The following is a 25,082-nucleotide window of genomic DNA, read 5'->3' as shown; positions in this document are numbered from 1 at the left end:
TGTTATGAAAGCCTTGGTCTCATGGTGGTAGCACTGCAGAGTTGGATAGCATTTTAATTTAACATCTGTAGTAGTCATGTCTAATGTGCGTTGGAGACATTGTGGTATTTTGAGGTCCCTTCCAGTCTCTAACATTCTGTGATTCTGTGTGATTCTGCTTTGGCTGTGTAGTGCTAATTAGAGCAGTAATCCAATGAGAGTCGATGCTGTTTAAGCTATCCATGCCATTCCCTTTTGGCACCTTGTTTCTTTTTTTCTTTCTATTTTAGGTTCTGGTTTTATTATTATTCACTAAGTCCTGAATTCCCCTCTGTTGTGAGGTGCTTAATGAGTTCTTATTAAGGAAATGGGAGGTTTGCTTTCCTCTTGGATTTCCCTTCATTCTTACAGATTTATTACTCCTGATTAAAGATGAGAGGTTTGTGTTTTAATCTCTGCAGATAAACCTGAGTTAAGTTTTCCCCCTTTTTAATCTCATAATGATTAATTGAAGATGAAGGAGAAAATTAGGGTGAAGACAACGTGGCACCCTTTTTTTTTTCCATGAAAGTAGGCTCATATGATTTCATTGGCCTGTGGTTTCATATTTGGTAGTAGTGATGCTTGAGAATAACAGCGTGCAGGACACAAATGTCCTTGCTTTGTTGGGGAGTCACCACGTGTAGCTCACAGCACGAATAGTTGTATCAGCCCAACAGAAGGTCAAATGTTATGAGGGACTGAAAATAGTCAGGGCTGTTTAAGCCTGCCCTGCTACCAAAGGCAGCCTGTAGAAATCCATCTGGGGGTTAAGGAGCATTGCTTTCAGCAGGAGCTCAAGAGCTGTCCAGGGGGTTCAGATTTTATACTTATTTGATTTGAGCCTGTTCATTCCAGATTCTGTATGTTACAGATGAACGTCAAAGATAATTTCCTCTCTTTCTTTAATGTTAGTTTGTTATTCTCTCTGTTTCTGCTTTTTCTCCACTAGCATCTCCATCCTGTAGCTGTGAAAGCTCCTGCATCAGCATGAGTAGAATGAAATTTAGTTGCTTTCAAGTTTCTCCTTATGTTGCTAAGAAATGCACCAGCCAGAGGAGTCTCAGAAGTTTTTTCTGTGACTGTTGTGTGGGGCAATTGGTGTAGAAGGGCTTTCTCGGGAGTTTCCCGCTTTGTCCATTGTATGCAGTGTGGGAGACCTGTTTTCATGAAAATGTCAGTATATGGAGTTCTATAAATGCTAGGACTTTTAAGTTGTAAGGCAGAAGGTAGTTTGGAAAGATTTTAATAGATTACTGACTGTAGGAATGTTTTTCAGGAGTCCAAGTTGTTTTGCTCAAATATTCATTAGCAAGTGCTAACTGTGATACAAAATGTATTTGCCATTCTGAGAAAAAGAGGTGCCATTAAATGCTTTTAAGGTGCACAGATACTGAACAGTTAATTACAAAATCTTATTGAAAGGCCTTTTGTAACGGAAGGCAGATAACGCTGTGTGCAATTGCTGTATGGTTTCAAGACTTGAAACTCTCCAGCTTCTTTTTTTGTTTTTCATTTTTCCCCTTTGTGAGCCCAGTGAAAACTTTAGGTACCATGTAGGCTGACTGGTAAATGGTATAGCATGCGTGCATGTTTCACAGTGAAGTTTGAAGTGGATATTGATTCTTTAAGGAAATGGCTTACACTGTTGTTAATGGCAATTTACTTGTGTAATATTGTTCTACTATAATTATTTGAGTAGTTACCATGCTTTAAATTCAGGAAGAAAAATAATACTGTATTACTTGCCCCATTTATTTTAGAATTGGCATACCAGCATGAATGTTGTTTTGCAAACAAAGTTATGCTGCTTTTCTGCGGGTTTAGGGCTGACTTGCCTACATCTTAATTCTTGTGTTTTATGCAGGGTTCAGTGGTCTCAGTTTAAAGGCTATTTTATTTTCAAACTGGAGAAAGTTATGGATGATTTCAGAACCTCAGCTCCTGAACCAAGAGGGCCCCCCAATCCAAATGTGGAATATATTCCCTTTGAAGAGATGAAAGAAAGAATCCTGAAAATTGTCACTGGATTTAATGGGTATGTATAATTTGTTTTCTAAAATCAGGATAACAATATTTTTCCAATTTTTAACTTAATAGTTTGTGCTATCTGACTGTTCATTCTGCTTTCTCAAGTAGATGAGCAGAAGCAAATATATACCTTGAAAATGTTACAGTAGTTTCAGAACTTTGATTATTCTGTCTTCGATTGAAGTCATGACATCCTGTGACTTGTTGGTTACTTCAGTTTTTTTAATATGTGGTTTTTAAGTAATACCCTTCAGTGAAGCATGGTATTACTATGTTTATTTAACAGGTAAAATAGGTAATAAAGTCAGATTTCTTTCAATATATTTTGAAATACCTACTAAAAATAAGTCTTTTGGTGTCCAATTCATAATTGCTTTGTGGCAGTTCAGTAGCTTTTGAAGAAGTAATGCTGTGATAAACTTGGTGTGACCAGAAGGCAGGGTTTGTGTAGTTTTGAATTGTTAATTTGTGCCAGATTCAGTTTCACAGACTTGAGTGATACTAATTGAGAGACTTGTGATGTTCAACCTATTGCTGACAGTGTCTTAGATTAAAGTGTATACTCTTTGCTGCTTTAGTAATTATGGAAGTTTTGTTTCCTTTGAAATAAAGCTCCTGTTCGTATGTGTGTTTGTGTGGCATGGGTGTGGTTTTTTGTTTGTTTTTCTTCTTTCATTTGGTGTGTATTTTTTAATAGTTTATATAGTATTTTTCTTGAGTTTAGCTGGATTACATACTTACCATAAGCTGAGTCAGGCTGCTTGTGAGTCTCGGTGCTTGCTTAAGGGAGACTTTTTCGGCATTTTTCTCAGCTTGTTGGTAAATGGGTGTGCTGTGAAGCCTGCCTCTCTGCTACCATAAACTTTCAGATTTGGAGCTGCTACCAACACATCTGTAATATCACATTTTGATACTAGGCTAATATTTTTAATGTCACTCTTCCATACTACTTAATTTATTTGCAGTTTAAGTGTCTAAGTCAGATCTCATCTCCACCCTCCAACCCCCAATTGCTACTTGTGTAGGATACTTCTAAGAACGTGAAATGCAGCTTGTTCTCAGCTACCCGATATTTATACCAGGCCACTTCACAAAAGGAATTCAAAAACAAACCTAGCCTTTATGCTGGAGACTGCCTCTTTCCCGCCTCCCCCAGCTTTTTGTTAATGCTTCACTGCCCACAACATTTCTAATGTTCTCTCATGGAGACAGCTAATGAATGGGCTGCTGTTATCTTCTGTTGTTCCCAAGTGGACTAAACAAACCTCTGGTGACCAAGTGTGGAGCTTACTCTGGCTGCTTTCTTCTGTTGCTGTAACACCTCAAAGTGCTCAGCTTCCTTGTAGTTTGAAGTGAACCACCCAGTCTTTGAGGAAGTAAACTGCATGCATTAGTTACCTTCAAATAATACAGTAGGATGTTTCAGAATCTAGGGTTGCAGAGTGGTTCATTTAGTAAATTGTACAGTTCCTATGGTGAGGATATGAGTGTTAAAGCTGAATCATGCAGAGATGTGTCCAAAAAGTTAACAGTAGCAGGTTTAGGTTTGTGCGATTGGATATATTCAGGCTTCTTATTTAGAATTGTGGTATCACTTCAGGTTACCATAGTGCAGAAGAAAGCTATTTGATGTGGCTTTATTAAGATGTTTTTATTGGTGTTTGTTTAAAAGAGTGAGGGGAAAAAGAGTACATTAAAAATAGCTAATTTTTGAAAACTTTTTAAAAAGTCAAAGTAGTAACACATTTAGAATGACCCTTGTTTTGGGGTCTTTATAGGTGAAGTGTCTTTTAAAGGAATCTCAAACTGTTGATTTTAACCCTACTGCATCTTAGTTAATGTTATGTAATATGCTTGCAGAGCCAGATTCTCTTGCTATACTTTAGAATTACTTTGGAGTAGGAAGTTCTTAAGACTTGCCATTGTCTTTATCTTTTGCTAGTGAAGCAGAAAGTTCCAAGGTAAGTTATTGGGGGATGTCAGATGACAGAGGAGCCTTCACAGCATTAATAAAATAGACATATTAATAACAAAACTTTTCATTATGTATATTTTTGACTATGATTTACTATGGCTGTTATAAATAGTTTCCCCAGGTACCTATTGAATCTTGTCCATAAGATGAATTTTTGGTTTGTAATTCATTCCAAACTGTAGTGCTAGGAAGTGCAGTTCTGAATGTTTTCGTATGGAATTTTAAGTGGTTACTGTGATTAGGCAGATTAGGACTGTTAATGCTCTGAGCTAGTTAAATTTCTAAGCATTTAAGATAATTTTTATGCTGCTCACGGATTTTTACATTGGTGTTCATGCACAGACTTGTACCAATTTCAGTTACATTATCTTAAAATCACATTCTGTTTTAGTTGGCAAAACCCAGTGTTGAATTAATTAAATACGGAGGAGGTGATAGTGTGATACTTGGTGCCATCTGCTGCTCAATAAAGGAAGTTCGGTTTACTATGGAAAATTTTGGAGGGAAATGAACTGGTTTTAGTTTTTGTTTAAACATCTTATGGCTGACAGTAAAATAGGAAGGCAGCTTTTAGTCCTGGATATATCTGCAGGCTGCACGATTTCTTGTGTGCTTATTCCCCAAGTAGCCAGAACTGTATAGAGATTCACAACATAAATTTGTCTGAGTACTCCAGGGCTCCAGTTGGGTACAGCTAAATACAAATTAGCCAGGCAGTGATTCTCCAGGATGTCTTACAGATTTATCTGATGAAAAAGAACTCAGAATTGTATACTTTTGTTGCTGTGAAATAAACCGATTGTGAATGGACAATCTAGTCTATTAAAAAAACTACAGAAATCTCTTTAATTATGGACTTCTCAACCCAAAATCAAAGTGGCCATCAATGAGAAACAATAGATATAATTATTGTTGTACCTGTGTGGAAAAGTTAACACATCAAGTAAATTCTTTATGACTGAGTTAGGGTTGGGAATTTCCTTAAAAGAGGGCACTGCACAGAAGCTGAATGTTATGAAGAACTGGGTGTCACAAGGATTACTGGTTGGCCAAAAGTTGCCAAACAGCAGCACTATTTGATACTAAGGAAGCTTTAGGGAAATTAATAATGACAGAACCATTGTCAGGCTTAAGAGTTTTCATGTAATAAACTGAATTTAAAGGAACACTTGTTCCTAGTTTGTGCTGGTTTGTACGTATCAAATTTGGGGGATGAGGGAGGAAATACTTTGGATCAGAACAGGGTGAAATGTATTTTGCCTGAGTGCCAAAACACTTGGTTTCTGCCATTTTACCTGCTTATAAGCAATAACATGTCAAAGCAGATGTCATTTTATAGCATTACTTTTTGCAAGTGTTTGATGTATTTAATGCTTTGCTTCATCAGCTGTGTTCTAACTCTCCACAGCTGATTGATGGATATTTAACTTTACCGTCTTTCTGTTCTTAGAAGTCAAGTAAATATGGGTTGCTATGGTGTAATTCAGTGTGAATAGCAAGGGAAGGCATGAGCTAATAGGGTAAATGTGAGATACCTTCTGTGTTTTTTCAGGTAGCTGTGTTGAAACTAGGGCTAAGGGTGGCTGCATTTCAGTTCACCTCCTTATTGTTTTCCACTTGAGGATTATAACTTCCTTAGTAATTTAATAGACAGTTCTGAAAAACATAATTAAATGTTTGATACTTGATCTCTCTCTGATTACTGTTTGCTTTTAGTTAAAGTGTCATGTGGTGTGATTGATCAGAGCTGTCCTGACCTGCTTGCACTGAACTAGTAGTGGATCTGTGCATCTTTTGAGATGTGGCTTTTTAGCTACTGAACTAAACTAGAGATACGTATTGTGGTAGCTAATGGAATAGACTTAAGATACTGTGTACTGCATTCCTCAGAAAATAATAAAAGTTGAATTTATTGCTCTGGATTTGGTGTATCAGTCTTATTTCCAATCAAGAAATGGTTCTTAAGTATCCAATTGTACCGAATATTATTTTTAGATAAATCTTTGAAAGTTCATGGCTTCACCTTCAAATAGTTAACTGTAAAAATGCATGATTCCTTATTATTTTATTGAAATAACTTTCAAAGTATTTACTATTTTGTCAAAAGTCACAGAAGTTTGTTAAAATGCGACACTGTGAATTTGCAATGAAAGGGTATGGCAGGTAACTGGTAAATGTATGCCAGGTATTGCTTGTCTGAAAGGTCAGTTGCTCATTTAAGTGAGGATGAAGTTGAGTGCAGAAATGTCAGAAAATAGAAAGTGTGAATGTGATGCTTATGGATTTATATATATATATATTTATATCTATATCTTACTCTGAGTTTAATTATTGTTACTGAGCTGTTCCTTGATAGATAAGTATACTGTACAGTTGTGGCAAAACAGAGTATTTGTAACAGCTGAAGTATAATGGTTCTACTAATGCCAACATTTAATGCTTTTTCTGTAAATGTATTTTGTAAAACATGAAATAAAGTACAAGTGGAGAAAATTTTAGCTCTAATGTGTATGACTCAAATTTGTTTTGAATTGCTTACCATTTCTGTTCCGTATGTTTGAATAATAAATACAGCCTTAAACTATTTTACTGTTGATTATCTGATTTTCTTTTCATTGTTTTAATGAATTGCTTTGAATGTGGGATGGTGTATTTAGAATCTACTTAAGGGTATTGTAGTGGTGAGCACAGAAGACAGAGCTTTGTTACCTCGGTGTATGAGACAGGGAAGAATAAGGCCTTGAGTTAATACTGTGCGGTGCTAATGATGACAAATTTCAGTACTGTTTGCTTTCTATCTTCTCAGTAAGGAGGAAAAAGCAATAATGTTGTTGCTTCCTAGCAGTATTCTCATTAAAATAAAATTAAATGGTTATAAATCTATTTCATTGCAGCATCCCCTTCACTATTCAGCGACTCTGTGAGTTGCTGACAGATCCTAGGAGGAATTACACAGGAACAGACAAATTTCTAAGAGGTGTGGAAAAGGTATGTCTTTTTCTGAGATAACACAACTAGTCGCAGCCACCACTTAAATAAATTCTGAATTACTCCTAAAGGTCTGTTGGTTTGATTATGGCTCGCAGCCATAGTATAGCTAATAGCTAGTCCAAGTGTATGAGTTTGTTTCATACCTTTTAACGTCAAAAAGCAATTCTAAAAGAACTGATTTAAGACATAAATATAAGTCCCTGAGCTCTAACTGTTGTGTTTTCTAATCGCTGTGCGGCGCTCAAACTGTAGTTTGTGGAGAGCATAAGGTCACTTTTTAAAGAGTCCTAGCTAGAAACAGACAAATAATCAGTTGAAATAATTTGATGTTTTTGATCAGGCGTTTCCTTCCGCATTTGGATTCAGGTTAAATGCAGTGGGTGAAGAAAGGAGGCTCCCTCCCTCCACTGTGTTTGTTCCAGTGTTTAAATCCTCTTGTCTAGAGGACTGTGCCTTTGTAAAAACTCACCGATGTCATGTAACGCTATTTTATAGCTTACGTGAGAATGTGGGATCTTTCAAAAGTAGGTAACAGCCTTTGAGGATGTGGTTCCACATAGGATTTTTTAAATGGCAAAGTTGGTTTTAGGTTCCTACGTAAGCTATTCAATTGAAGAAGGGTTGTTTTCGCTGTTACAGTGGGTACAGTCAGGTTTATTGTTGCAGCTTCAGCTGGCTCTGTGAAAAAAGCCCCTCTGGGTAATTTAAGTACTGATTTGAAGAGAGGAACTTAACATCCAGCAACCTAGCTTTAAAATTAGGTAAAATCGATTTAGTTGGCAGTGCCATTCAAGAGGGAGAGGTGCCTAAGTAAAATACATTGAATTAATCATTATTTCTGTCCTTTGTTTATGTGGGGCCAAAATAATTTAACACTTAATATGTGGCCATGCCAAAAATAGCTAATGGTGCTTGCAAACTTCTGAATCTGGGACTTGTGGGCAAATGGAGCATTTCTGCAGCAATTCAGGAGTTTTTCTGCATTTCAGAATACTTCGCTTTCTGGAGATTCTTCAAGTAGAAACTACAAACACTTTGGCCTGAGGTTTAATGTGCTGGTCTTGTTTTGACAGTAACCCACCTATTAAAATACTGGCTTTTAGTGGAATTATGGCCTGACCACACAGAGAGGGAGAAGAGACACTTTTTATGTATCTGTAATGTCTTTATAGCTTTCAACCCCATTTTCTGTAGAGATACTTTAACAGATAGGACCAAAATTGTGTAACCTGTTAAGTTTTGCGGTGTTTTCAGGAGCTGAAGTTTCTATTTCTGAACTCTTAATGTGTTTGTGTGTTACAGAATGTCATGGTTGTCAGCTGTGTGTATCCATCTTCAGAGTAAGTATAATCTTTTTCCTGAAACTTTTAGCTTGTGTTGGTAGAGGAGAGAATGTGTGCATGTGTGTCTAACATTTCTCTTGCTCTGGTGGTTGTATCCAAAAGAGACACGCAGAGTTCCTTTCTCATTGTCAGCACTTAAGTCAAGAGTAGTGGTAGTGGTCTGCAGGTGCTACCTGTAGTAATCTGGAAATGAACAAACAGCTTTGGAATCGGATGTACAGTGCAGTTCAGTACTATTCCAGATGCTAAGGTGGGTTTTTACACCCTAGCTGGGGATGGAAAAACAGATACCCCTCAATAACAGTTGGTGTGAATATATGTCCTGGTGTATTTCCCCAGTATAATGTAAAGGTAGAGAATCCATTGAGGACTGACAGTGGGAGGACTATTTAAGTTAAGGGGGTGGAATTCTGTGCAAACAATCTGTAAAGTAATTTGAAGTTCCTTTATTAATAACATTCTAATTCTTACCTTTTTATTGTTAGGAAAAATAATTCCAATAGCTTAAATCGAATGAATGGTGTTATGTTCCCAGGAAATTCGCCAGGGTACTCTGACAGGTGAGTTTACTTTGGGGAGTTAACTTTTTCTGCATAGAAGCAAAGTGGTTCTAGAAGCAGCTGCTTCAGATCCTTTATGATTACCTATTCTGATCCCAAATAAGTAGCCTCAAAAATGGGGTGTGACATGGAATACTGGGGGAAGGAGGGAGGAGGAGGCATGAACACGCACACTATGTACTCTGTTTTTTATATGCTTGTAACCGCATTGTTTAGAATATTTTTTTGTTATTTTAAAGTGTTTAGGTTTTTCTTGCATGTTGTAGGCAAGGAATTTTTTATTCAATATAAAATAACTAAGTACCTCAACTGGTTTTTTTTGTTGGTTTGTTTTGTTTTGGTGTTCTTTTAAAACAAGGTTATAGCTGCTTTCCGCCTGTTAGGAACAAATTCCTAAATGGGTTGATTTTTTTGTTATTACTTTTAAAGATCTAATGTAAATGGTCCTGGAACACCCCGACCAGTAAATCGACCGAAGGTTTCTTTGTCAAATCCTATGACAACGAACGGTTTGCCAGACAGCACGGAACACAAAGAATCAAGCTCTCCACAATCAGAAGATAAAAAACACAGGTTTGTGGGCAGTAATGTATTTTGAGTTTTTATTGTTCTCAGATTTTTCCACTTGCATTTAAAAAAAGAAAATCAGAAGAGAATGGCCATTTAAGGTATACGTAATTAAGTCTTAACATATGAGTATCTGCAGCAGGATTTGATATGTATTTACTACTCTTTACACTGTCTACATAATTATTAGCTCAAATTTCCACAGCAGCAGTAACACATCTCATAAGTGTACAGGATGTATAGAAAAAAGGAGGAGTGAACAAGAGTTCAGAAATTCACAGTTACTGTATTTGTGTCAGGATGTGAAGCTCTAACCAGATACGATATTTCATAGACATTTGCCACTGATTCTCACAGTAAGAACTGTGTAATTTGGACCTACCAGAGTAGCCTGATCACTCTGCATTTTCTTTGGCAAACAGGTGAAGGAAGAGTGATGGCTTTGAGGTTTTGTTGTGTAATAAGTGAAGCAAGTTCTGCTGTTACCTTTTGTGGAGTGTTTAACTTGAAATAGCTGCTACTCTTTTTTTTTTTTTAAGTATGTCAGAGTGGTTTCCTTCAGTAAAAACTGAAGCTGTTTTTGTTGTTTATAGTGAATCACCAGCATCTGAATCAGAAGGTGCTCAGAGCAGCCCGGTAAAAAATAAGCATTCTGAAGATGATCCTACAGAAGCAGAAGGACGTGAGGTAAAAAGACTCAAGTCTGACAAGGAAGGGGAAGCCAGAGATGCACCCAACCAAACTGCCTCCAGTGAAGGCTCTTCAGGCATGGGGGAAGAGACAGAAACGTCCTCTACATCTCAGGATAAAGACAAAGATACTACTTGTGCCACACAGCACTGTACAGAGGAAGAGGAGGAAGGTATTTCAGGGTTTTTTTCTTTTAATTATCTTTGTGCATTTTCCAAGGAGTTGGGATTTTCTGTGCTTGAGGCTGGTGCTGTTGGGATTGCTGAATGTCCCAAGTTGTGCATAAAGGTGAACTGCTTGTTCATACTTCAGTTTCACATAGTTCAGCAATTCTTTTATTTCTTTTTTTTCCTCTGTCCTACATCTGTATTGGAAAACTTATGGTAGTTAAAATCCTCTTAGGCCATAGATTACAGGAGGGTGGTAATGATGCACTGAGAATTCAGGAATCCTCGTTCAGAGTATCATCAGATGTTCTCATCTCTTCTTCAGACGGGAGATGGGTCATATCTACATTTGACTATCTGTATTATTAATAAATTAGCAAAATATGTCCATAACTTTGTTCTTTCACTGAGGAGGCCGAGCAACAATATTTCCCAATCCTATTAGAAAAAAAAAATTTACCCCACTCTAAGGCATGCCTTGTACCTAATGGAAAAAAAATACCTGCAGTTAAGACAGTGATCTATTTTTTACATATTCCTTTTAATATTAATTTTTTTGCAGCTCACATGTTTCTAAAATGCTCCTCTAGATCATGGTGGATGTACGCTTGAAACAGTAACATTTTCAACATGTCTAAACTGCTGCTGGAGATAAAAGGCATGTGGGGAAGCGAGAAGTTGTTACTTGTTAGACTGTCTTCATTCAATGAAATATAATTAAGTGAAACTACCTATTTAATTTTTTAAAATTACTTTATTTTATGGTATATTAGGATAGTTTGGCTATCCTGGTGAAGGTGACTAATACTAATAAAATTGAGGATAGAGAGTTTTTCCTGTCCTTTGGCTGTGTTGTAGCAGCACTGCTCAGCATAGCTGGGAATGGAAAGTAGCAGGATTAAGATTTGTTTAAAAAAGCCTTAGTAATACTGTACTTTCACCATTTTTAGAGTCCATGTCTCCCAGAAATGTTGGTCCAGACAGAAAAGATCAAGAAAAAGACACTGAACCCTCAACTGTGAATGAAGAGACCTCAGAGGAGAGCAATCCCATGGAGGAGTCTGATCAGTCTCAGGCTGAGAAGGATTTACACTCAGATGACAGTGAAATTAGTGGATCTGCCAGTAGTGGAGCTGACTGCAGTGAAACGGAAGAGTTGGGGTCTGATGTGAGTGAAACGCCAGAAACCTCGTCGGAGGCCCCCATGGAAAACAGCGATGAAGCCACAGAAGTTGCAGATGAACCTATGGAGCAAGACTAATTTAAATACCCTTAGATGCAGTATTTTCCATAAGGCTCCAGTTTTACACTGTATAAATAATTTTATGTAATAAAGTGGACCTTTAGTTTTACAAAAAAGAAGCAGGTTGTAAAATAAACTTCTCCATGGATTGAACCTTGAAAGAGTTGTACATGATAAGAACTGTGAATACCAGCTCCTTCAGGTCCTGCTTACCGCTGAACTTTCGTTTGGTCAAATCAGTGGTTTGTGTATAGTTTTTTTTATTTAGAATAAAAGTTTTTAAACTGGAAGGTAATTATAATTTTGACAACTTTTTTGGAGATTACCACACCTAGTTGTATGTAAGCAAGAAAGCTTTTTGTCTTGTCTTTTTCTGACAGCTCTAGCAGTTACTTCATATTTTGGTTACAGTTTCAACATTTGACCTGTGAAATATGGGGTTTCATGCTGGTTTCCAGGTTTTTATTTGATCACACACTATGAAACCTTATGTTGTGTGTTTAGAATGTGTTACATTTCACACACACATATATGCACGCATGCACTCGTATGTGTACCCTCACTGTTCTAAGGGGGAAATGGTCTATTTTTCTGGTTCTATGAAAGATAAATACAGCAAATACTTTTTTCTATAGGAGAAGACAGAGTTCACATCTCAAGGCACTCTGTTTTGCCTCTGGAAAACAAACCAAATGAAATCTGGCCCATATGAAACCCTGGAAATATTAACATTGTTGAAAACACCAGAGTAAACACATTCCAAGAGAACTGTTCGGATGACAACATTTTTGTATACTTCTGAGGTGCCTGAGTGAAAGGATTTCATTTATTTATGAGCAAATGTGCTTTATGTTGAGAAGGTTGTAATCAAAACATTAGCTTCAACTTTTGTAGAAGAAATGTTTGAAAATACGATAAGAAAATATCTTGGAAGAAATGAAACAGGTACTTGCCTTTTTGAGTGCTTCTTGGAGCATTGTGAATATTGTAGAGAAGTCTCAAAGTTATTTTAAGGTTTGCAGATGGCATCGGTATGATCACACCACTGTACTGGAAGAATTAATCCATGACCATAGTGATGTACCTGAGCTAAACAACTAAAAGGTTTAGGGGTGCATAGAAATCACCACGATTTGTATAACATTTTGGGAGTGAACTGAATATTTTTGAACATGCTACTTTGACAGCCAGTGTTACATTTTTTTCAGACCAGCTCAAAGCACAAACTACTGCTTTAAACTCTGGAGCTTTTCCAGTTCCCATATTTAAAGACATGCAGGCTGCAACCTCCCGGTCACAATTACTGGCTGCCAAATTTATACCTGTTTCTTCAACTGTACCTTTTTGATATTTAGAATTTTTAAATTTCTGTAAAGTAGATTTTTGTAGATTGTAATGAGTGCTCACTGCCATTGTGAAACGGTATATAATTGTATAATTTCTGTGTGTAAACCGAATGCTTGGGCTTTCAATACAGTATTCATATAAAGCAATAAATATTAATGTTATGAAATATCTGAGTACATTTTAATCAGAATTGTCCCTCTTTGGTTTTTAAGTTCACATACCTGAAGTACAAAAATGACCTCTGGAGTGCATGCTAATAGTTTCTTGTACGACGGGGTGCGCTTTGTATCATTTGGGGAAATGTAGGTTTTGAACACCAGAATAATTTGGCTGAGTTGGAATATTTATGAAGTTATTTCTTGCTGACGTTACCTACCAAGTTGTGAACAGACAGGGTTAATGGAGGTGCTTGCCGAAAGATAACAATCCTATTGATTGAGAACCCCTTCAAGGAGAAAAGTTGTACTTGGACTCATTTTCATTGTGCTTAAGGGTTGGATGTGTATTATAAAATTAAAGGACTGAACCAAAATATTGAAGTTAGGAAAGTTTAAAAATACCAGTAACATCTTACACTTCTTTTTTCTTTTTTTTTTGGTGGGAATATATTGCCAATGAGAACAAAATTTTAAAATTTCTAAGTTTAGAGATCTCTGAAATTTTATTTAGACTGTTTATTTGTGACGATATTGTCAATAAACTTGTTCTTTAAGCACCTGTGACCTTTTGATACGTTTGTTTTAGCAGCACTAGTGTCACTGTAAGGACTTGCAGAAGAACTTTGAGGTGTGGATCCATTCATGTGTCTGCACCTCTTGTTTTGCAAAGGCTAATCAAAATGGAAATAATGCTTTAACAGCACAGCAAGCATCTTCATACGGAATACACGCCTACAGTTAGAGATTGTATTTACTAAATCAGGATTGCCCCCTTAAAAAAAAATACATAAATGTGCATTAAAAAAACCAAAACGCAAACACCAACAAAAACCTGCGTTCCTAAGCAGCTGTTGTGTGGAAGGTGTTCAGCCCTCCAGCCAGGCAGCTGCTGCTCCCTGAGCAGGGGGGTGCAGTGCTCGATGTATTCTCCCATGCCTTGTGTTTTTCTAAATCTGGATGATAGAAAGTTTCACAATTACATACAGCCCAGAGCCTACTTCTGTATATGACTATTCAGACAGAGCTATAAATGAGCAGTTAAAGCCCAGAAAACCAGGCAACAGGTGCTTTATGGTGTTCATGGGTGTATTTCCTATTAAAAAAAGACCTATTATATGGGACTAGCATATGAATAGAAAATGTAATGGAGGCTACTTCAGAATACAAGCTTGAAAGTCAGCTCTTGATACTAAAATTTAAAAATCGCTGTCAGAAAAGTTCATTTCCTTAAAGTCTTATTTGTTTTGGTTTGGTTTTTAAACACAGGGACTACTTCAATGCTTGCAGTAGCAATAGCTTTCTGATGCAGCATGTATTTGGGATTACAAAGTACGTTGCAGTTAAACTGTTCAGAAAAAGTCTTTGCGTGGATTGAGCAGCTCGTGCGTCAGTTGGAATTGGGGGTTGGTTGGTGTGCGGCCGGTCCTGGGCCGGGCAGCTGCCCCAGCAGGGCTGTGCTGCGGGAAACCTCATGTCCTTGTTGTGGGCGACGGGGCTCAGAAGGACACGAGCCGTGGCCCTGAGCATGGCGCTGGGTTCCTCCCGGCCTGCAGCTGCCGGAGCCTGCACGAAGCTCTGGTTGTTGCTGCCTTTCATATTGCCAGCCAGGCCCGGGACAAATTTGGATTTCTGTTTGAAATCCTCTTGGATCTACTGCTGGCTTGAACAACGTGAACTTATTTTTATCACAGAAATAGTGTTCTGAGGGTTTCAAAGGGCAAGGCACCTCTGTCTGCAGCAGCTGAGTTCCTATGGCTATCTTAAACATTCTAGCAGGAAATGCTCCTCGAGAAGTGACTTGGAATTGTTTCTCAGTTCATGCCTTGCCCAGAGGATGCAGGAAACGGGCTGAAAAACGTTTCTGCTGCTTCAGGCTGTGAGAAACCATGTACTTGTGGTGGGTGTTGCTGAGCAGTTCACTGAAAAGCTGCATCATGACTCCAGCAAGATTCTTCTGGGTCTGGTACAAAAGAATCAGGCTTTTAGCTGCTTTGTTAATTGTGTTGGGAGGGGGGGAGCAGCTGAAGCTTGATAGAATCTTATTTATATGAGTTTTCTGTTGCAATAGTTAAGTGGCAACCTAGTGATTAATTAAAAAAACAAATCTAGAGTGAATGCCTCCTATTGACTGCAACTGTACAAAGCACCCTTCTGCAATCTTTCGGCATTTTAATTCATACGGCCCATTTCTAGGAAGGGTTTAAAGGTTATTTGCATCTTAATGTGTCCGAGGTCAGTGTTCTTCAGTTAGAGAAGTTTGGCAGAGGCACGGATTACCACAGGCATCCTGGTTACATCCCTTCACATCCCTGCTGTTACCAATGAGAGACCGACCTGTGTTTTGTCTGTAACTTTCAGTAATCAGAGCTCTTCATCCCCATTTGCCTCTAGGACATTCATGCCAGCAAATTCTTTATGGCTATGATGTTCTTTTGGTATCTACACGGTTTAATTGGAAGGGCTTTGCTAATCTCCCACAAACGTAAGTTTTTAGGTTAAAAAACAACTCTCTGTTTTCTAGCTGCAAGAGGATGTTCTGGTTTCTACAGGGAAATGGCAATCACATTTTGGTTCTGATCTTTCACTGCATGTGGACACGGCACCTAAAGTCATTCCCCAAGTTCTGGACTATTATCTACCAACTTGTCTGCTAGGTTCAGTGTAAACGGTTGCATTATTTCATTTGTCAGTTGACCCTCTGTCCTCGTGTTCACTCAGGAAAGCTGCTTTTCTCTCTCCATATTTAGTGCAATAAACTAGAGACAAAGTTCTTGAACCACTTCTGGCCTTGGGAAGTTCTTACCATGAGTAAGCAGGGACAGAAACTACTCCTGGCCGGGCCTTTCCCTCTGTGTTCTGTTCCGTGGTCCCTTTTATAACTGCTGGACCATGTAATGGCAGGTAAAGACATGAGGAGGTTTGAGGGCCACTGAAAACCGCACATTTAACAGTTGCCCAGGCTAGTGCTATTTGATACATGTGTCTTCTGCTGTTTGCAGCTGTGTAACAGTAATTAACGAAAGGACCCACTGCCGTGCTCTGTGCTTGTCCTTCTGTCCTTCCACACTATCACGAACACGTGTGGTGACTGACTCCCCATGGGTGATTCTCCCACACATGGGAATCGCTCTCAGTTTATCCAGCCAGCCCGGTTTTGTGCCTGCAAGACTGACCAGACCCTGTTCTCCCAGCCGACAGCGTGTGCTGTTCTGAGCCATCGCTCTGCTCCCATTTGTCTACCCCGTCCCCAAATTGCTGCATCCAAATGAGGACACGGTGCAGCAGCTGGGGCCTCCCCTGTGTTGTCTGTACATCCCAAAGGGATATTTGACTGTATCCAATTTGTGGCCCACCATAATCTCCAAGTCATTTTCTGCCCAAGTTGTTTCTGAGCCATGATGTCCTGTGGTGTACGTTTGATTTTGCATGAAGTGCACTGGTCTGTTCTTGTCTCCCTCCAGCTGTGTCTTGCGAACTTTGGTACCCTTTCCAACTTTTGCCTATTTTTTTTAAGATTTTTTTTTTTTGCATTCTCATTTTGTTCCATAAGCTTTTCACAGCTGCTTCTCCCTTCACTGTGCTCTGCCTGTACTCTCAGGGGCACTTTGTTACGATGCCATCTTATTAATAACACTCTGGAACAGAACTGGATCCTCAAACTGATCTTACACTGTGCTGGGGATGAGGACACTGAACTGGGCCAATGAAAGCAGAAGGCCCGACCTTTACCTTTGAGACAATCCAGTTCTTTGCTTCATTTGTTTGTATTTATTGAAAAAGTGCAATAGTTGTGTGTTAGGGCTTTCAGCAAGGGAACTGTATGATGGTACTGGGGTGACAGAAACAGCTCATCCTTGTGGGTTTCATGTGGGCTGTAGCAATCAACAGTTCCAAAGTGCAGCTGTTCAGCCCGTCCTGCCGAGTCTGCTCCGATCCCTCAGCCTGACACTCATTCTCTCAGGCAGCTTTAGCATCATTCACCTCTCACGGTCACTATGCTCTCCTGCAAGAATCTGGGACTGTCTTGCAGCAGATCTAGGAATGCTAGAAACTGGCCTTTGCAATGCACTGGCGATAGAAATAATCAAAACAACTGGGAAAGCCACCTGGCTACCAGTAGCTGCTTGTCTTGGCATGGGCTCTGTGGTTGTTCCAGAGGTGCCCAAAAAGTCTTCTACATCCATTTGCTAGTGTTCACACCCCGGTGAACACTGGTCACAAAACAGGACTGAGGAAGGAAAGCTCAAAAGCAGGATGGGGCAGAGGCACTTCCCCGAGCATTCCTTTCTTGACCATCTGCTTTTGTGCTGGTGAACAATTCAATAAAAAGACTCAAACCAGGCTGCAGATAGGCAAACAGCTCCTCTTGAAGCTGTTGTATGATCTTGTAGAAAACAAAACAACTAGTGTGAAAAACGGGTGATGAGGAAGCAGAGCAACACTTTGTCAGCAACGCTGATGGATGCGCTAGGACAAAACGTGCAGAGGTGAGCCCAGCAGAGCGTGGCGGGTCACCAAGCACACGCGTCAACTCGCCAGCGGAAGGACGTGCATTCCTCGGACAGGCCAGCAGGGTGAGAAACCTCATGCGCAATCCCGTTTCCATAATAAGAAACCTGAGAGCGGACAATGCGGAGCTGCCCTCTGGAACATGGGGGCAGAGCAAGGACGAATTTGAGACCCAGGAGCTACCGGCCTCAGGCTACACCAGTAAATGGAAACTGCATTCCCCTGGTGACACATGTGGCTTGGCTGCTCAGCAGGACCGCAGCACGGCCTCCCTGGGGGTCAGAGGCTCTCTGTTGCACAGCAGCAACCAAAGTTTGGTTTGCCAAGTAGAGGAGAGGTCTGTGACAGCTGTCAGTGACAGTAAAACTCCTCTGAGCAGTGCCAGGAAAGGCCTGGCAAACCCGCCGCACTTGGAAGCAGTGCTCTTTCTTCTGAGCAATATGGTTACAGACAGGAGACAGGTTGGGGAGTGTGCTGCCTCTCATAGATGATTTCTGACTTTCTGACGGGGACTCAGGGTTTGAGAATCGAGGGAGGGGGCTGGGGGAGCAGCTGCCCTGGGCCCTTTGTGCCCTGGAGCCCCCAGTCACTGTCCCAGCAAGTGCAGCAGCAGCAGGAGCCCAAACCTGTCTCAGTCTCTCTGTGCCCTGGAACAGCGCAAACATTTTGATTTAAGAACAAGTCCAACTTTTAAACTGGCACTGCCAAGTCCACCTCTAACCCATGTCCCTGAGAACCTCATCTATGTGTTTGTTCAAGCCCTCCAGGGATGGTGACTCCACCATTTCCCTGGGCAGCCTGTTCCAATGCCTGACAACTCTTTCTGGGAAGAATTTTTCCCCAATATCCAATTTAAACCTCCCCTGGAGCAACTTGAGGCCATTTCTTCTTGTCACATCACTTGTTACTTGGGAGAAGAGACCAACACCCTCCATGCTACAACCTCCTTTCAGGTAGTTGTAGACAGTGGTAAGGTCTCCCCTCAGCCTCCTTTTCTCCAGGCTGAACAGCCCCAGTTCCCTCAGCCGCTCCCATCACACTTGTGCTCCAGGCCCCTCACCAGCTCCGTTCCCTTCTCTGAACGCTCTCCAGCACCTCAGTGTCTTTCTTGTCGTGAGGGACCCAAAACTGAACCCAGGATTTGAGGTGCAGCCTCACCAGTGCCCAGTACGTGGCGACGGTCACTGCCCTGGTCCTGCTGGCCACACCGGTGCTGACACAAGCCAGGATGCTGTTGGCTTTCTTGGCCACCTGAGCACATTGCTGGCTCCTGTTCAGCCGCAGCCGAGCTCCCGGCAGGGGGCGCTGCCGCCTCGGGAACGCGCGCGCCGCCGCCATTTTGCGGGAGCGGGAAGGCGGCGCCCGCGCGCAGGGGCTCCCCCGCCTGAGGGAGCGGCAGGAGCGGGGTGTCCCGTGTCGTGTCCCACCCGTGAACATCGGCTCCTCTCCGCACAGGGGAGCGGCCTCCGGGCCCAGGCAGCCGGCTTGCTCCGGTCAGCGCCCGAGGTGCGCTGTGAGCTGCCCGGAGTGGGAAGGTGAAAGGCGTGAAAAGGGCGGACGAGTTAAATGGCCGAGGCAGCCGTAGTTACCCTCGTGCGTGTACACTGGCAAAAGCCTTAAATCTTCAGTGTGCTGGGCTCTGATGAGGTGTTAAATAGAGCTGCTGCAGAAAGATCCTGCTCTCAAGTGCTGAGAAATTCAACTGGCTTCCCCCAGATGAGGTGATGAGCTTCCAAATTAAAGAGTTTTTTAAAACTAGCAAAGCAGGAAGACTTTCATAATTTTAAATCCTGCCCCTTTAAGATTTACACCTTTGCAAACTTTCCTCTTTAACTTGCAACCTTATTTCAAGTGAAAGTTGGTCCATTTCTGTATTAATGTCCTGGCTCCAGGAGATGGAGCTTTACAATAAATGCTACAATACAGTGACTGAAGAGGCCGTGGGGGAAGAGGCCGAATCATGATGAGTGTTGCAAAAACTTTTGTTTACTCCTGGCTCGAAGTTGGAAAGTACCGTAACTGTCACTGTATCTGCAGGTGACAACAGGCTAAAGGTGACAAGTTTTTGTGAGCAGTGCCCATCCTGCCAGGGGTCCCTGGCGAGCCTCTGCTGGCTCAGCTCCTCAGCAGATTAGGACAAGGAAGGCAGTGCAGCACACCTGCCACCCCTTCCCACCCTCCCAACCACCCCGTGATCTTCTCTGCGCTCCGCCAGATTGCAAAAGCTGTTGCAGCCAGACAATGGAAGAGGTATCACAAAATCAGTGTGAGTAACAAAGCTTTTCAGCACTATGTGCTGCGTTGAGGGGGAGTATGATCTGTTCTCTTTGCCCGTAGTTCTTGGGAGTTACAGATTTAGGTAACCATAGGGAAAGAGACCAGGTGTTGAGGTAGTTGTAACGGTAAGTGATGCAATGGAATAGCTCACCCAGTTTTCTCAGAGCCCCTCTCCCCACTTCTTCTCCATGATGGAACCCAGCCCTAGGGTTTAGTGTGGACTAAATGACTTCTTCAGATTATTTCTACCTCTAATATTTTTTTTTTCCCCACCTTCTAATTCAGTGTTTCTGGAAGGTTTCTGTTCTATTGGGCTAGAGTTTCCCTGAGCTGGTTCAGTCCACTTGGTGGTAGGATGGTGTGGAATTGTGCATCTGCCTTGCCCTTGGAATCAAAATATATAAAATCCAGAACCTTAAATCTGAGGCCCAGATGCAGTATCTGGGAAGCTGAGGATGCCTCCTGCTAGAAATTATGACAATCAAGAGATTAATTGGTCTTCTCTTTCCTTCTTCAGGTAGTTTCTTTTTTATCTCTTATTTTAGGCACTTAAAGTCTTTTCCTGTCCAGTTTCAGAAGAGCTGCGATAAAGGTCAGTTGCTTGGAGTGTTCAAGATTATTCTGCTCTCTAGTGTACTTGCCTTTCAGGACTGGGTTGTTTGTTTTTTCCCTGATGTTCATCACAAACTTTCTTTATCTATCCCATTATCCACAAGATAAATGTACCCTAATTCTTCTGAAACGCTTCTGTTTTTGAGTGCCAAGCCTTTCCCTTTGGGCCCATTCCCTTCAAGCTTTTCATATTTACTCTTTGCTCACAAAAAATTATTCTCGGTGACTTCAGGTACTCTTTTCTGAACTCCTGGGCCTGTGATGCATTTTATTAACAACTTGTAAAGATGCTTAGGAGACGTGCTGGGTTCTCCATTAAGTAAATGACTGTTTATGTGTGAGACAGAGACTCCTGCTTTCCACTGGCGTCACTTATCTCCCTGGGAATCTCAGTGAGGAGTGACTGTCCCTGTTTACATGGGCCTCTCTCCATGCAATTACCACACCCAGGATCTTCCCTTCCGATTTTACAACCCAAGGCCTCATCATACAGCAACTGTCCCTGGTCAGTGACCGTCTGCACCCCTCCTTTGTTCGAGGAGTGGTTCATGGGAATTCCTGAACAGCCCTGGGAGGAGGATGTCGAAGTATCTTTTCCCTGCCAAGGTGACTGTTCTGATCACTGGGCTATACAGTGATGCCCACACTTGCTGGTTTTTGTTTTTTTTTTTTCTGGATTCATGCAACTTTGACTCTTCTTTTGAACATGGGATACATTAAAGTCATGTGGGCAATAAAAAACTACTGTTATTCTGAGGCATTTCTTTCTATGTAATATTGTAATTTACAACAAAATCTGCTTTAAACAACAAAAAATGCCTTGTTTTCTTGGTGTTCTAGGAATATCAGAATAGGTCTGTGCCTCTCGGAGTCTTGCCAGCTTCTTTCTACTTCTTTTCTTTTGATTATTTATTCCTTTCTGCATTCTCTTTGACTTTCAACTCAGTCAAAGAGCTGTGCTCCATGCACCAAAGGCCCTCCTCTTCAGATCTCTTTCTGACTGCAGGTCTTGGCTATCTTGTTTAAATATATGTATTCAAAGGGGCCTGTGTGTGGCAAAGAGTAGAACTCGGTACTTAGAGATCTGGCAGTACCGCTGCTAAAACATCCCACAGAAAATGGAAGTCTTGACTGTGTGATCCTAAAGGGGGTTTTTCTCTAAACACAGGAGTTTTGCATTACCAAGGCATTGTAGCAGGACTGTGTTGGTTTGCAGAACCCTTAGGCAAGATGTCTCAGTCAGGGTGAACACCCTCCATAGGCAAATGTAGCTGTCTTGTGTATCTGCATATGAATATAGAGACATATGACCTTTTAGAGCTAAATAACTCTGCGGTTGCTAAATAACCACCTTTTAAAAACAAATATTTTCTTCCCATCCATCTAAAGTGTTTACAGTGGGAATTTCACCTTTATATGTTCTTAAAATTCTTACATAATTTTTAAATAATAAAATGAACTTCTGATTCAGCAACTTAATGAAAAACATTAACCTAATATTTTCATAACAAATCTTTGTAAGGGGGTCAGTATATAGATGTGTCTTTTGTAGTGGCTGGCAATAAATACTGAGACATTTATAAAATAGGCTGGTCACAGTTTTCTATAGTAACACAAATATAACTAGCAATTGAAAAATGGTTCCTCAATGAAAAATTGGGGACTTTAAAAACAACCCTTCACATGAGTATGGAGTAGGGATCTTCACTGTTAATGTCTAATTTATTTCAGCTGAGAGTAGGTCTGTCAGCTGGTGACAATACAAACTCATCAGTCTAGTGGTACTGGGGTAGGATAAAAAGAGATTGTGCCTCTTGTAGCTCTGTGGGTGTTGGTAGTTTTTGCTGTTTCTGTGCAGGTAAGGGTGGTGGTGTCTGATAACTTTTAGTTGACTCTGTCTCTCTTAGTAGAAACTAAGCTACTGTTTTTAATTCAGTGAAATCTGTTTCAACAAGAGGGAAAGTTGTGTGATGTGGTAAAATCTGGGGCGTTGACCTAATGAATGAAAAATGTGATTTTTGGAAGGAAAGAGGCTTTTATTTAAGAGTGTTTTATAACTTTAGGGTACAGTGTCAGGTGTCTTCTGATAGAGGGAGCGTTTTTAACCCAGGTCTGTTGTTCTTGTTAAGGTGGTGCCCTGTGGGTAATGGAAGGGCCTTGCAGGTAGTGTAATGAATTGTCTGCTCTTCAGTGGTGGGGGAAGGAGCAAGAAGTCTAGCTCTGAAGTTACTCCAGCTGAATTTGAGCTGAGTAATTCTAGACTGACCAAAGCTTAAGATCAAGGACTCTTCCTGTTTTAAAAAGGATAAAAAGAGAAGTGTCCATTGTATGTTAGGTGTTTGGACTTAAGCCACTGCCTTCTTTTAGGAAACTGCAGTAGCTTGTAGAGTGCAACATCATCAGGGAACAGTATGGCTTTGATTAGCTTTTGTTAATAAGCAAAGCAACTAATAATATATTTGTCTTCCAACAGAAGTATCTTTTTCTCCTGAAACACTAGTAAGCAGTTTTGTAGTGGTTTCTCAGGTCTAACACAGGACTATTGTGTTACTTCTGGGTTGCACAGAAAAAAGTATTCAATGATCTCCTTGGGAAGGTGAAGCACAAAAAAAAGAAGTATGAACCATGTGGCTACTACAGAGCATTAAAAAAAAAAAAAAAAGTAAATTTGATATTGTGCAGGTGAACTAAAAGGTATAGGCAGAGGGACAGATGAGCTTTCTTGCAGGCTGTCTGATACACCTGTGCTCTCCAAAACAGCCATGCAAGGAATATCAAAGCTCTCTATAATCTCTATAAGTGAATTGAAATATTATGAGGAGAAATGAGCCACCCTGCTATCAGGTGTGATGGTGCAGGCTGCCCTGTGAGCACAAGGGCTTCTCTTACTCTGTGTGATTTTCTGGCCAGGGCAAGTAATGTATTAATTCTTATATTCCACGTGGTGTCTGGCTCTTAGACCTGGCTTTGATTTCTTTTTAGTGTTATTTTTAACTATGCTTATGATCAGTTCCAAACCTGCAGGCGTAAATGACCAGATTTTCTTTCCAATTGAGCTGTTAAAAAAAGTTAATATGGGACAGCAGTAGCTTCTACTTTTGTGTACAGTGTAAGACAAACTGGAGTTGATCTATGAGCTGTAAAAGGGTCTTAGATGGGACTGCTGAATTCTTTTGTATGGGTTTAGTTAAAAAGTCTGAGAAAAGTCAGTCAACCTCCCATAGCTAAAATGCTTTCCCGTGTGGGGGTACATCTCTGTTGCAGCTGTGTGATTCTGCTGTTAGTGGCAGACTACTGGCTGTCGTGTCTGGCACCCCTGTGCACGCTCTTGGTCTGAGGATGGAGCTGAACTGTGTGATCTGATAGTGCAAAGCCTTGTCTGTTTGCATGTGGCAGGTATTTGCACTTGTGGATGTCTGACATTTCTCTGGAAACTTGCAGTCTGATTCCAAACGCTACTCAGATGCAATTGTGCTGTAGCAGTCTCTGCCTGGGACTTACACATGTTAGCCAATTTATCTTCTTCCATCAGACTGCCTGATACAATGTGTGCTTTACGTGTGGGTCCATGCTGCTGTATGGTCTCTCTCCCTTTCCCACCCCTGGAATTGTTTAGCACAGAGTAAACTGGAGAGGGCATGACAGCTGGCACTGGACAGATGTTAAGAGCAGCTGGTAGTAAACCAGTGCTTTGAGTGATCTGTGGACAAGATCTGAGAGGTCAACCGTAAGATCTTTGATCAGGCAACCTCACTTGAAGGACAGACGTGACAGGAATGCAGGATTAAGCATGACAATAAAAGTAGTTTTTAAAACTTTCTCTTCCTAGCAAGCTTCTTTAGTGTGAAGCTCCAAGTCTTGGTATGTTTTAAGATTTGTATTTTCTTCTATAAGTAATACAGGGCAAATGTTTTATACAACTGCATTCAAAAGAAGTGTAGCTTCATGTTGGAGTCTACAGCTTTTAAAAGTGAAAGTATTTATTTGACGGTGAACTTGTCTGATTGTGGCTGCGCAGCCTCCCTTTGACTGGCTGGTTTCTATAAGCAGCAACTCCAGTTGCCAGTGGTTGCACTTGAGATAGACTTATATACATCTGGTTCTTTTTAAGCTTGTGGAAAGACTGGACAGCTTTCTTTACCTTTTTTTTTTTTTAATTTAACAGTATTGTTTAAACTAAGAAAATCTTTGTAGATGTGCAATGAGAAAACTGTAATGCAGGAGAGGGGTAAGACAAAGGAGAGGGGAAATGAGGGAGAAGACGTATTGGTAGATCAAATAGTTTGTGGTGGAGTGGGGATCCAAATCTCTTACTTCTGCATAAGCAAGGCTTTGCTTCTCAGAACACAAAGGATGAAATACTGTTAGAACATTACCCTGTTCTTAGCCATCAAGTGACATGAGGCTGTTCAAAGGGTCTGAATCTGTCTGTGTGTGGCGTTTGCTTATCTAAAACTACTGCAAACGGATGGAGGAGCTGGTTAACTTCTTGTGTGAAAGGTTATTCTGTAGCTGAAATTGCTTTAGGTGGCTCAGCTGTATTTTGTCAATAAAATGTGCCATCAATGGAGGAACAGGCAGTAAAGTAGCTTCT

At 40.6% G+C, this 25,082-nt stretch overlaps 1 protein-coding gene across 1 annotated transcript in view; it reads left to right on the top strand.

Moving 5' to 3' along the window:
- PPP4R2 (protein phosphatase 4 regulatory subunit 2) overlaps window positions 1–13,647 on the top strand; it is a 31,161-nt gene extending 17,514 nt beyond the window's left edge. Inside the window, exons 3-9 of the mRNA XM_065075362.1 lie at window positions 1,886–2,056; window positions 6,919–7,012; window positions 8,318–8,355; window positions 8,844–8,918; window positions 9,348–9,491; window positions 10,079–10,347; window positions 11,293–13,647. Coding sequence (XP_064931434.1) covers window positions 1,886–2,056; window positions 6,919–7,012; window positions 8,318–8,355; window positions 8,844–8,918; window positions 9,348–9,491; window positions 10,079–10,347; window positions 11,293–11,603 — 1,102 coding nt within the window. The 3' untranslated portion in view covers window positions 11,604–13,647. The remainder of the gene's footprint in view (window positions 1–1,885; window positions 2,057–6,918; window positions 7,013–8,317; window positions 8,356–8,843; window positions 8,919–9,347; window positions 9,492–10,078; window positions 10,348–11,292) is intronic.
- Window positions 13,648–25,082: the final 11,435 nt, after the last annotated feature.

The sequence above is a fragment of the Columba livia genome, chromosome 10 (genome assembly GCF_036013475.1).
Source record: "Columba livia isolate bColLiv1 breed racing homer chromosome 10, bColLiv1.pat.W.v2, whole genome shotgun sequence".
In the NCBI taxonomy this organism is placed as follows: Eukaryota; Metazoa; Chordata; class Aves; order Columbiformes; family Columbidae; genus Columba; species Columba livia.
Note: the sequence above shows the minus strand (reverse complement) of the source record. Positions and strands in the feature narration are given on the sequence as shown.